Raw genomic sequence first — 14,268 nt, 5'->3', positions numbered from 1 at the left:
GTCAAGCTGTTCGCATTTCCCGAACGCTTAAGGACAGGTAGTACCTACTCTTGTTTGTTAATTAATCTCGCTCGATTTGCATTGATGCATGTTGACTGGAGAGGATTTTAAAGAAAATAGATATAATAGATTCACTGAAGGTTACATGTGACTGACTGTCAGTGAAAAAAACTAGAAAAATCACTTGAAATGATTCAGAATTGCTAGACCACTCTGAGGATGAACACTTTTCAAACTAGGAGCTAAAAGAATTCAGCATTAAATATTGGCAACTGGTCATAAGCCAATTCAGTGGGTGTCACCACAATTCAGGATACAAGCTGGTAGCCGGGTTTCTTCTTGCGGACCGAGAGAGACTGGATTGAATTTAAAGAGATGACGCAGTGTTACTTCCTTCTCTCTGAATGAACTCAGCACAGAGAGCAGCTTTGCCCAGGAGCGTTTATGCCTTGGAAGTGCAGGCTGGAGCCACCCTACGTTGCCACAACAGACCTGTAATATGCTCCAGTTAAATAACTGGAAAATCCTGCAAAATGAAAATACCTTAATGTTGGGGAAATTGCCTGATTGGTGGCTGAGGTATTTGCACCTTCATCTCTGCTTCTGCTGCATCCATCAGTTTGGCCATAACTGGGTTGGATCATTTTGTGACATCTCTGCCCAAAATGTGAACAGTTTATATGTCTGTATATATACAAGTTAATGTATGCATATCACGTGTGTATGTTGGTTTGTCTGTTTGTACCACAAAGGCTCCTCTGTGGCTTGATGGATCTGGATCAAACTTGGCTCACATATCCTTCATTATCCAAATTAAAAGAATTGAGGGTTTTGAACTAAATGAACTACCCCTTTCAGGCCTGGAGCTGAAGGAAAGAAAGGAACAAAGGTCCCTTCCACACAGCAATATTACCCAGAATATCAAGGCAGATAATCCAGAATATCTGCTTTGAATTGGGTTATCTGAGTCCACACTGCCATACTAACTTATTTAGGTGATCCCTCATTGTCCAAGTATGATTGCCTTCTAGATGTAGTGTCTTGGAGGTGGGTATGTAGGTGACAGTGGACTCCTATTCTTGACCCGCATTTTCTTCCACAGTAAGGACATCAGTTTCCAGATGGTCAGGGCTGGCTTGACGCCCCTTCCTCTTGGCACATTTCTCCCTTTCACCCTCCATTCGTGCCTCTTTAAATTCCACAACACTATTGGTCACAGCTGACCTCCAGCTAGAGCGCTCAAGGACCAGGGCTTTCCAGTTCTCAGTGTCTATGTCACAGTTTTTAAGGTTGGCTTTAAGCCCATCTTTAAATATCTTTTCCTGTCCAGTTGGGAGTAGAGTAACTACTTTGGGAGATGGTGATTGGGCATTCGGATAATGTGACCAGTCCAGCGGAGTTAATGGCATAGGATCATAACTTCAATGCTGGTGGTCTTTGCTTCTTTCAGCATGCTGACATTGTTTTCGCCTGTCTTCCTAAGAGATTTGCAGGATTTTTTTGCAGGCAATGCTAATGAAATCATTCCAGGAGTTGAGTGTGACGTCTGTAGACAGTCCACGTTTCACAGGCATATAACAGGATTGGGAGGACAATAGAATCATAGAATCATAGAATCATAGAATAGTAGAGTTGGAAGAGACCTCATGGGCCATCCAGTCCAACCCCCTGCCAAGAAGCAGGAAATCGCATTCAAAGCACCCCCGACAGATGGCCATCCAGCCTCTGTTTAAAAGCTTCCAAAGAAGGAGCCTCCACCACAGTCCGGGGAAGAGAGTTCCACTGCCGAACAGCTCTCACAGTGAGGAAGTTCTTCCTGATGTTCAGGTGGAATCTCCTTTCCTGTAGTTTGAAGCCATTGTTCCGTGTCCTAGTCTGCAGGGCAGCAGAAAACAAGCTTGTTCCCTCCTCCCTATGACTTCCCCTCACATATTTGTACATGGCTATCATGTCTCCTCTCAGCCTTCTCTTTATAAACAAGCACCTTGGTATCCCTACGGATGTTCTGATCCTCAAACACTCTCTGCTTCATTCGGAAGAATGCTGCACTCGCAGAGCTCAGGCGGTGTTGTATTTAAGTGTCAAGATGGAAAATAGTGTTGGGACAATAACACACCCCTGCTTGACAACTGATTCCACCTTAAATGGGATCTCTTTGGGAGCCATTGCTTTCCAAGACTGTTGCCATCATCTCTTCATGGAGGAGCCACAGGATGTTCACAAATATATCAGGACATCCGATTTTTAGGCTTGTGTGTTCTTCCTGATTAATAACTTTTGTATGTTGGCCATACATGTGTCCCAGTTTTCATCTGTGAAATACAATGGAGAATGAGCCTGTTGCTTCTTTGTTGGGGCTGCAAGGTGGGTGGGTTGGAAGACATAGCTGTGTAAGGCTAGACAAAGCATCTTTGTGAGACTTTGGCCAAATGTATTTTTGAGGCTCGCTGCAAAGGCAGAATGTGGGATGGATAAACCACAGCACTGATACCATTTGGCTGTCCCAAAAATGTACATTTTGGGAACTGGGCCATGTCTGTGGGTGGTTCTGCTTGAATCTAATTCTGATGAAGGTGTGTGTTTTCCAGCCCTAGATTCCAAAATTGGGCGCTTCAGCCAAAACCATTGGAAAATCAGATCACAGTTGGCCTTCCATAGTTAACAGGATTCACTTTTGGAGATATGATTAATCTGTTTTCTCTGGAAGTCTCTAGGTCCCTTAGCACTGGGGAGCTTGGGATTCCTGGGTAGGTGCCTTTCCCCCCAATTTCACATTGTGGGAACAAGAGAAAGCCAGGTTCCTGGCATTTATAACCGACTGGATTCATTGTATGCTTCTGAGATCTAAGTACACTAATTGTCTAAACTCAAAAGGGCCAAACTTCTGAGAATTCATAGTGCGGTGGAGTCCCTGCTAGTACTGCAACCATATCTGTATTGCATCATTTGGACAATGTAGAGATAGGGATTTTTTTTACTTTCCTGGTTGTAACAGAGAGAGAAAGAATATGTATCCAGAGTACAGTGTTCCCTCATTTATCGCAGGGGTTACGTTCCAGGACCACCCACAATAAGTGAAAATCTGCAAAGTAGGGACACTATATTTATTCTATGTGTGGAGGAGAGCAAACCACAGACCACTTACTACAACACAGTCTGCATTTTATTTTAGCAGTTACAATATACAGTACACCGGCAGAGAAGAAGAATGGAAGCTAAATAACCCTTTTTATTTCCAACCCTTCCCCCCTCTCCCCTTCCCCCCTTTCAAAACCCTTTGCACACTGCAAAAACCCGCAAAACGGCAAAAATCCCACAATAAATGTGTAAAGGTAAAGGTAAAGGTTTCCCCTGACATTAAGTCCAGTCATGTCTGACTCTGGGGGTTGGTGCTCATCTCCATTTCTAAGACAAAGAGCCGTCATTGTCCATAGACACCGCCAAGGTCATGTGGCCGGCATGACTGCATGAAGTGCCGTTACCTTCCCGCCAGAGCGGTACCTATTGATCTACTCACATTGGCATGTTTTCGAACTGCTAGGTTGGCAGAAGCTGGAGCTAACAGCGGTCGCTCCCGTCGCTCCCGGGGTTTGAACCTGGGACCTTTCGGTCTGCAAGTTCAGCAGCTCAGTGTTTTAACACACTTCGCCACTGGGGTGAATAAATGTGTACATTAATATTAATTGAAAACAACAAGGGAGCGAAAAGTGAACCATGAAGTAGCAAAGGAACACTGTATCTCGATTTGGAAGAGGCAACTCTAATTAATACTTTACAAAATGCTCCAGTTTCTCTATTCATCCACCACTACCATTTTCTGTCTCCTTGGCTAACTTTAGTTGCTGCAAACCGAGTCTAAAGTTTACTCTGTTTCAGTTAACGCAGGCCCCTTCTACACTGCCATATCATTGAGATTAACAACGTTATCTGCTTTGCACTAGATTATATAAATCTACACTGCCATATAGTCCAGTTCAAAGCAGGCAATCTGTATTTTATATGGCAGTGTAGAAGGGGCCTGTGATGAAATGGGAAGATGGAAGAGAAGAGGAGGTAACTGACCTCTCCAGCAGGCTCAGGCTAAAGCAAACTGCTGCAGCTTCTCTTAACTTGGCTGCTCCTCCCCATTAATAAGGTTTGCCATCTTGAATGATTACTGCTGGACATTATTTGACCACATACATCACTGTTTTCATCTGTAAAATGGCGGATGGTATGAAAACTAGACAATGAGCATCCATATTTGTGTTTTGTTCATCTGACAATGTGATTTTGCTGTCCTTCCTAACACATTGGACAGCCAAGAAGAAGTGTGTGTATACTGGAGAAAACTATGTCACATTTCATCTCTGCACAGGTCTTTGAAGTGTAGCTGGGCAGCCATCAAAAGCACAGTTCATGAATGTTAGGACTTCCTTTGGTGCCTGGGAGCTCAAACAGTGAAGAAAACAAAGATTGATCTACAACCAGTGTCAAGCTTGGATGATACTTTCATCTGTGATTTCAATGAGGGCTGGGAAGTATAGGCATTCGATTTGCAGGAGGCATACCTTTCAAAGGGGTTGAACACACTTTGAAGGACAATAGGTAAAGGTAAAGGTTTCCCCTGATGTTAAGTCCAGTCATGACTGACTCTGGGGGTTGGTGCTCATCTCCATTTCTAAGCCAAAGAGCTGGCGTTGTCCATAGACACCTCCAAGGTCATGTGGCCAGCATGACTGCATGGAGCACCGTTACCTTCCTGCCGGAGCGGTACCTATTGATCTACTCACATTGGCATGTTTTTGAACTGCTAGGTTGGCAGGAGCTGGGGCTAACAGCGGGCGCTTATTCTGCTCCCGGGATTTGAACCTGGGACCTTTTGGTCCGCAAGTTCAGCAGCTCAGCACTTTAACAGACTGTGCCACCAGGGCCCCTTTGAAGGAAAATATATAGAGGTTCAAAACCACTTTGGTTTACTCCTTAATGTACATTCAGCTGTGTCTTACAGATAGGAAAACATTGATAACTTTATGTATTCCCTATATTTTTTCCCAAGAGTCGGGCATAAAGAAATGCAAATAACACCACATACAGGTTGGCGATGTCTTCTCCAAAAGTATCTTGGATTTTGGATATTTTAAGATACAGGAATCCCTATACTTGCGTGTATGTTATGAGATATCTTGGAAATGGGACCCAATATAAACATGAATTTCATTTATGTATCATATACATCTTGTACAAATAGCATGAAGGTGATTTTATGCAACATTTTAAAGGATTTTGTGCATAAAACAAAGATTGTGTGCTTTAAAGCATCAGAAAAGAAAGGTGGCACTATCTCAGCCAGCCACACAGACCATTTTGGATTCTGGAGTTTCAGACCAGAGATGCACAACCTGTATAAGTAAAAACACATAGTAAGTTAAGATTAAAATAATAATAAACTATAAAATTAAATTAATGTGAAACATCAAGGCAGAATATGTCTACGTTTCCCTATGCAGGTTTTGGGATTTAGAAGACCTGAAAGTACGCAGTAGTTCAGATGGGAAAAATATGGTTCTTCAGACAGGCTGGAGATGAGCCACATAGAGCTTTATATGTTGTAAACATCACTTTGAACTGGGACCAATAATGGACTGGCAGCCAATGGAGCTGTTGCTACAAAGGAACCATATGCTCCTTATAACTACCAAATGGAAGGAAGCCATCCAATAAAACTGATGTTGTATGGAAAAGGAATACACTGATATGAGGCATCCTGGGAAAGAGATACTGTGTATGAGTTTATCTGGAACTTGTGCCGACAAAAGTGTAATTGATTTTTGTTAAACCCTAGCTTCTTAAACCATGGGTCCCAACCCCAAATGGAGTCCTTTTACTTCAATGTTGGAAGTATTTAGAGATGTACATGAATCTGTTGTGCAATGTGGAAAATGCTTCATTTGTTCTCCATTAATAGGAAAACCCAGCCTTGCAAATGTTGATTTCTTATCACTAAATGCTTAATTTTTTTACTTAGTGTATATACTCAAGTATAAGCCTTGTTTTTCAGCTTTTTTTTAAGACTGAAAAAGCCCCCCTCAGCTTATACTCGGGTGAGGGTCCTGGTTGGCTTATATTTGGGTCAGCTTATACTTGAGAATATGTGGTACATTCATTATTTTTCTCTATTATTATTGGTATTATTACATTTATTATTTTTCTCTATTATTGTTGCTACTATTACATTTATTTTACTCTATTTTTATAATTATTATTAATACATTTATTATTTCACTCTGATTTTATTACAGTAGAATCTCACATATCCAAGCCCCACTTATCCAAGCCTCTGGATTATCCAAGCCATTTTTGTAGTCAATGTTTTCAATATATTGTGATATTTTGGTGCTAAATTCGTAAATACAGTAATTACAACATTACTGCGTGTTGAACTACTTTTTCTGTCAAATTTGTTGTATAACATGATGTTTTGGTGCTTAATTTGTAAAATCATAACCTAATTTGATGTTAAATAGGCTTTTCCTTAATCCCTCCTTATTATCCAAGATATTCGCTTATCCAAGCTTCTGCCGGCCTGTTTAGCTTGGATAAGTGAGACTCTACTGTATTATTATTATTGCATTTATTATTTTACTCTATTTATTACTACATGTATTATTTTCCTGTATTTATTATTATTACATTTATTATTTTACTCTATTATTATTAAAAGGATACATAAGCACATTTACATTGAAGAAGATGAGAATAATGATTTGATCAGAGTTGGACAGTCTTATCTTACATTTGAGCTTTATGTAAATATTCAAAAACATTTAACCTACTGATGCCTCAATTAATGTAATTTTATTGGTATCTATTTTTATTTCTGAAATTTACCACCCTCGGCTTATACTGGAGTAAATGTTTTCCCAGGTTTTTTGTGGTAAAATTAGGTGCCTCGGCTTATATTCGGGTCGGCTTACACTTGAGTATATACAGTATTTCAAATACCTGGGGTCATATAAAAATTTCTTGTTCCATACAGGGTTGTGAGTGGGCAAGTTTAAGAAGCTCTGTCTTAAACATGTTTTTTCTTTCTGCTTCTTTCTCTTCTCCCTTAGGACTCCCTGATTCTGCCCCCCACACCTCTCCCCCGCCCTACAACAACCCTCTCCAGCCTCCTCCTCCACCCCCACAGGATGCCCCCATCCCCGGGTACAGCGACCACCCTCCCACCACGGTGCACTCGGGCACGGCCACGTTGCCCCGGCTTGGTGGGGCTGCGACCCTGCCTCGCCCTCCCCCTACATCGGCCACCCTCCCACGGCCACCCCGCCACCATTCAGCCACCCTACCCCGCCTTCCCCCTGATCCCTACATGCAGGAAACACAATTCAATGGAGCACCACAGGGATACGTAGTACAGACTCATCCTCCAGTGGGGTCCCTACCGATTGGTGGCTACATGCATCCGGGATACCCTGTCCAGCTACAACCCTGCACAGCATATGTACCCGTCTACCCAGTCGGGGCGGTAAGTGCTTACAGTGGGAAAATGTCTTCCGATGTTGTGTCATTGTATGGGGATACAGGTTTGAGTCTCCCTGAACAATACTAAAAGTGTGGCCCAGTCCAAATCTAATGAGAAATCATGATTTCTCATTAGTGGCCAGGCTGTGGCGCAGGCTGGTGAGCAGCCTGCTACAATAAATCACTTTGACCATGAGGTCATGAGTTCGAGGCCAGCACGTAGCGGGGTGAGCACCCGTCAATTAAAAAAAAATAGCCCCTGCTTGTTGCTGACCTAGCAACCCGAAAGATAGTTGCATCTATCAAGTAGGAAATAAGGTACTACTTATAAAAATGGGGAGGCAAGTTTAACTAATTTACAACATTGGAATGAGAAAGTGAGGAAGTGCCGTCAGAGTGGATGATGAAGCAACTGCTCCCCCCTGTGGCCAGAATCGAACATCCCCTCAGGATAAGGTTAAATTGCCTCTGCGTCTGTCTGTCTCTGTTTCGGTTCAATGTGTTTATGGGCATTGAATGTTTGCCCTATGTGTGTATAATGTGATCCGCCCTGAGTCCCCTTTGGGGTGAGAAGGGCGGAATATAAATACTGTAAATAAATAAATAAATAAAATGATTTCATCCTATGGGACTGAGTCGTAATGAGCTACAATACCCTTATACATTTATTTATTTATTATTATTTACAGTATTTATATTCCACTCTTCTCACCCTGAAGGGGACTCAGAGTGGAGCACATTGTACACATATAAGGCAAACATTCAATGCCATATAACACAGAACAGTGACAAAGACAGACACAGAGGCAATTTAAACCTTCTCCATCTTCCAGCTTCCTGAAGGTATGCTTGATTCCTGCCACAGGGGGAGCAGCTGCTTCATCATCCACTGCGATGGCAACTTCTTCATTCCAACAGCGGCTGGATGATTTTTAGGGTGTCATAAATTAGCCTCCCCACATATAAGTGGTACCTAAATTTCCTACTTGATAGATGCAACTATCTTTCAGGTTGCTTAGGTCAGCAACGAGCAGGGGCTATATTTTATTTTTAATTGTCTGGTGCTCACCCCGACATGGCCAGGCCTCAAACTCATGACCTCTTGGTCAGAGTGATTTATTGCAGCTGGCTGCTAACCAGCTTGCACCACAGCCCAGCCCAAGAATCTAGTTCCCTTACAGTTGGGCCTTCCACTCTTGCAGAAGTGGTGAAGGACCTCCATGAAAATGTAAATCCCATAAATCAATACTTGTCTTTTTAAATAAAGATTGATGGAACATTTTTCTAGGAATCCCTAGGTCCTCCAGCCTAACTTTATGGTCACCTACATTGAAAGCTGACTATACACTGAAATGTAGTGATTTCAACTAGGACTGCAGTTAGAGAGGTCCATGTCCAGTGAGCATCATCCAGGACAGAGAAAAAAACTCTCTGGGTTTAAGGCAAAGCAACAGAGGCTTATTATGATTTGGCCAAAAGGGACGCAAGTCCAAGCAATATGCTTCAAAGGGTACAAGCATAAACTCACAGAGAAATACATGACATTTTATACAGTTCTGACAGCTATTCAGACTTCCCGCTTCCTCCCCTGATTGACTGAAAAGGAAGTAGGCTAGGATCCGTGCCTGGATTGGCTGGAGATTCCCATGGCATGAAGAAAGGCAGCTGGTGGGTGGCCAGTTTGAAGAGCCAATCCATTGCAGAGATGCCCATTGAGAGGCCACAGCCCAGAAGGAAATGGTGACATGGATATGCTGATGGTCTTTGATTAAATTCAAATGTCCAGTACCATATGAAAGAAAAGCTGCAAGACTCGAGATACAAGGTTGTAATTCTAGACTATCAGGGGCTTGGCTGCCTATATAGAGAGTTAATCTATTCATATTAGCTGAGCTCTCTCTTCCACGGGAGCAGCAGACTCTCAGCTGCAAGTTGAATAAACAAACATTCTGAGCTTATTTTGCTGATAATGTGGATCATCTATCTACATACACACACAAAGATTCTGATAGTTATCTGGCTTGGGAAATAGCTGGAGGGATCTTGGCCATCATCTCCTTTCCCAAGGGATTATGTAAACTGGGGGCATAGAAAAGTGGCTGCTTTCAAAAGACATTTTGATACATGTATTTGACACAGTTTATACACCTTTATTCTCTTAGAAACATAACAGTACATAAAAGATACAAGTTACTCATAAATCATTAAATTGATACATTTTATGAAAGGGTTAGATTTGACTTCAACATTCTGGAGCTGTAGAAGATATTAAAGAATAAAAGAAAAAATCATCATTTACTTGAAGTCTCTTGAAGTTCTGTAAATCTTGGAGGGGGGTGCCATGGCTCAACAACAGGAAGACCTAGAGATTCCCAGAGAGAGACCATATTAATCAAATTTGGAAAAATTAAACCTGCACATGTGGAGAACCAAGTGTATTAAACCAGCTGCTGTTGCCAGTGGTATCTCCACTCAGACTTGTGGCTTGCTTAATATATCATTGAGAGTGATCGCATTTGGCATCTTTCATGAGTTATCTAAATGTATTGCTACTCCAGGCCAGACTTGGATTAAAGCTCACATCTAGATGTATCCAAAAACAATAAAACATGGTACATTTATTTATATTGCCCACTCCACTGAAGTGCAGAACACCAAATACATAGTCAAATTCAAAGCATAATACATATTGAGTATCCTTTGTCTGAAATGCTTAGGACCAGAAGTGCTTTGGATTATTAATTTGTTTTAGAATGTGTATATGTGAATATAATAAGAAATCTTGCAGACAAGTCTAAACTTGAAATTCACTTAAATACATCTTATACATATGGTTTTATGGTAATGTTATGCACAGTGGTTTTAATATTTTGTATGTGAAGCAAAGTTTGCATGAATGAATCATCACAAAGCAAAAGTGCCACTCTTTCAGCCATCCATATGGACAGTTTTGGATTTTGGAGTATGATGCATTTTGGGTAAGGGGTGTACTAATAGAGCTAAATGAAGTAATATATCAAAACAAGGGTTAATTAATGTCACAGATATGTTTTTCCCCTTGTCTAGAAGACAATGTTCATAATGACAGCTCCACAGCAACATTTGTACTAGTTGAAATTGCTGGTGTGACATACCATTCAGAAAAAGTGGCCAGAGTAAAAGTTGGAACTATCTCCAGTTTTCAGTCTGAAAAACAAACACCAAAAGCTTGCAAATTTTACTATTTCTGAACTCCATTTTCCCAGAATCCTGCAGACACTATATAGTTACTGATCACATTCCAATCACATTTCATATATTTCTACACATTACATAGCAAAGTGCCCAGGGCCCTGATATCCACTGGGATTTGGGTCCAGGATCTTGCGTGGATACCAAAACCCATTGATGTTCAAGTCCCACTGTATATAATGGTGCCCATTCTATCAAATGGCAAAATCCAACTTTCCTCTTTAGATTAAAAAAATATTTTCAAGCCATTGATGGTTGAATAGGTCCATGCCAAATCCATAGATATGGAGGGCTGACTGTAGTAAAATATGTAGCAAACTGAGAATACCAGGTTAGACGCTTTACTCACCCTTGGGAGCTTAATGGAAGAATTTTTCCACATGATATCACAGCAAGGTTTCTTTTTAATCTTTGTACTGCTTAGGTACTGCCCATACTGTCTGACAGTAGCTCTCAATGGCTTCAGGTTAAGTTTTTCCCCAGTTTTTCCCTTCCTCTGCAAATGTCAGGAATTGAACTTGTGGCCTTTTGCATGCAAACCTGCTTTGAACTGGAATATCTGAGTCTACACTGCCATATAATCCAGTTCAATGTGGATTTTATACAGCTGTGTGGAAGACTGCTGAGTTGCTGTTCTCCATTTGAACTGAGGAAGAATTCATAATTTCAGGCTCTGTGTCTAGAGGCGGAAGTGTCACAATAGTCCTGGAAGTAGCTTTCAGCTTGGTATGCTGAATCTTTAGTTTGCCTTTGGATATTTCTGTAAACACGAATGGGCAACTGCTGAGATTACAGGGCAGGCAGAGTGAAAACAGAGATGCATCTACAGTGTTGAATTAATGCTGTTTGAAACAACTTGAACTGCCTTAGCTCCGTGCTACAGAATCCTGCTAGCTTGCTGAAGCACCAGCACTCTTGCAGAAAAGGCTAATAACCTTGTAGAACTACAACTCCTGTGATTTCATAGTATTGAGCCTTGGCAGTTAACATGGTATCAAACTGCATTAATTCAATGGCATAGATACGCTTCTGGAGACAGTTCCTATACCTACCTTGAATTGTTGCTCATTTATCAAACTACATTAATTCAACAGCATAGACATGTTCCTGGAGAGGGTCCCTATACTTTGAATTGTTGTGCAGAAGGGGGCATTTCAGAAGGAATTGCTTGTTATACAACCATTAAAGATGAAGGAACCTTCTCTGCTTTTCACCTTTGCATCCATAACTAGTGGAGAAGCACTGATCCCTCATGAGACTTTGTGTATGGCCACTATGCATACCCTCCTATTAAAAAAAAATTGAAAAATTATTTTCATTAAAAAGAGCTTCCATGCCCACAAGAACTACAGAGAGAAATTTTACCATTTTGCAGAGCCCTCTTGGAACCATTTCAGTCCAGAAGAAGGGCCAGCCTAAAATAGTGGTTTGAGTGTTGGATCCACAACTCTGGAGAACAGTGTTTGAGTCTCAGCTTGGCCATGGTAACATATTGGGTGACCTTGGCTATGTCACACTCTTTCAGCCTCAGAAGAAAGTCAAAGCAAAGCCCTCTTTGAACAAATATGGCCAAGAAAACACCATGATACATTTTGCCCTAGGTCAGAAATGACTTGAAGGTGCACACCAATGACAAGGCTCAGGAAACCTAAACAAAATATCAATATACTTCCTGGTTTCTTCCTGGTTCAAAGAAGATCCCTTTCATAAAGTTGGCAGCATGAAAACTAGAGAGGGTTCCTACACATCTTTAAATGTTGGCAGGTCTTGCTTGTTACCTGATTGCATGACAAACAACACCTGCTGAAATTTCCTTTAGGTTGCATCCCTCCCTAGTTTCTACTCTGTTAAATCTACGCCTGAAAAAGCTCAGCTGGTTCTGGTATGCAAAATTACATCTCAAAGATTTTTCAAAGTATTTTTTAGTTCAAATTTCCATTTTTTGGGGGAGGCTCAAAACATCCTTGAGGAGGTGGCCACTCTTACCTTATTCTAGGTTGAATATCCCTTACCTGAAACTCCAAAATTCAAACTTGTCGACAAACTTTGCTTCATGCACAAAATTATTTAAAACATTGTATAAATTACACTCAAGCAATAAAGTGCATATGAAACATAAACAAATGTAGGGTTGACTTGGATTCCATCTCCAGCATATCTCCTTACAAGCAAATACAGGTATTCCAAAATCTAGGAGGAAATCCAAAATTTAAACCACTTCTGGTCCCGAGCATTTCAGATGCAGAATATTCAACCTGTAGAGAGAAATGTAAAATGGAGACGCCTCCTCCTGTGACCATGGCTTTTCTCTCTCTCCTCATTCCAGCCATATCCTCAGGCCAACCCTCCTCCACCACCTGCTTTGTCCCCAACACAGGTGACCCCTGGCATTGCGATCCTGGAACCACGGCGCCCGCCACATGACTACCTTCCCATCGCCGTCCTCACCACCATCTGCTGCTTCTGGCCGACGGGCATCATTGCCATCATCAAAGCTGTGCAGGTGAGCAATGGGGAAGGGTGGGTAGAAAAGGAGTGTTAATGATGTGTGATCACTCAAGGGTTGGTTCCCTTTCCATAATATACAGCATTATGTGGCTTAATATGCAAACAATTGGTTAGGTGGGTAACTGGGGTGGGTAAGAAGAATCTGAAATGCCGAAAAACACAAAATGTATACAGTCAACCCTCCACATTTGCTAGGGTTAGGGGCAAGAAACCCTTATGAAAGTGAAAAACTGCAAGAAAAGAAGTAGTGTCAAACTGCATTACTTAAACAGCATAGATGTACTTGAGGCTGAACAGAATGGAAACGAATCCAAGACATTTAGATGCTTGAAAGCAGAGCAACAAATACTACCTATTCACTCATACAAAGGTGCTATAAGCCCAAACCCTTGCAAATAATTTTGTCACAAAGCAGAAAGACACAAACGTGCCTCTCCCCATCCTTTTCAGTAAAAACACAACTGTGTTAATTAAATAGCGAGCGCCATACTGCTGTTTGCAAAATGCACTGCTTGAGGCAACCGCCTCATTCTGCTTGATAGCTGGGCACTAGATCTGAGATGGTAGCCATCTGGCTCCTTTGTTGCCAAGTGTCAATTTGCCAGTTTAGTCCTAAAAACCCTTGCCACCTACCGAATGAATAATAAGCTGCCTTTCTTCTCAACAGAAAAGTTGGGGATGTAAAGAATACACAGAAGGAAAAAGAGACGATTTGAACTTCTTGGAAACATATGTTGAATACGCTCTCTGTTCATGTCTGGCGGGCGCCCCTCGCCTCCCACACAGGCACACATTTTGTGCTCTAGAGTCAATTGCTTGATTTCTTTGTTCTGAAAATAATCCAGGACTTTGAGGAGGCTGGCAGCCATTTTGTCAAGCTGGGAGAGAAATGAGGACTCCGGCGAAGGCGCCGAGTTCGTTTTTACCCCTACTGCAGTGATACAATACTTGCATTGTTCTTGCATGCCATCAAGCCAGTTCTCACTTATGGCAACCCTATTATGCAGTTCTGGGGAAAGGGTTTGC

General features: G+C 41.7%; 1 protein-coding gene across 2 annotated transcripts in view; it reads left to right on the top strand.

The window, feature by feature from the left end:
- prrt1 (proline rich transmembrane protein 1) overlaps positions 1-14,268 on the top strand; it is a 41,062-nt gene that overhangs the window by 22,223 nt on the left and 4,571 nt on the right. The window contains exons 2-3 of one of the 2 annotated variants that reach the window (XM_008105702.3): positions 7,095-7,507; positions 13,112-13,237. In XM_008105702.3, the coding sequence (XP_008103909.2) occupies positions 7,095-7,507; positions 13,112-13,237 (539 nt within the window). Of the gene's footprint in view, positions 1-7,094; positions 7,508-13,060; positions 13,238-14,268 lie in introns of both variants that reach the window. The other variant, XM_008105701.3, reaches the window with a different exon arrangement.

Source organism: Anolis carolinensis, chromosome 2 (genome assembly GCF_035594765.1).
Source record: "Anolis carolinensis isolate JA03-04 chromosome 2, rAnoCar3.1.pri, whole genome shotgun sequence".
NCBI lineage: Eukaryota > Metazoa > Chordata > Lepidosauria > Squamata > Dactyloidae > Anolis > Anolis carolinensis.
This window is presented reverse-complemented; position numbering and strand designations above follow the sequence as displayed.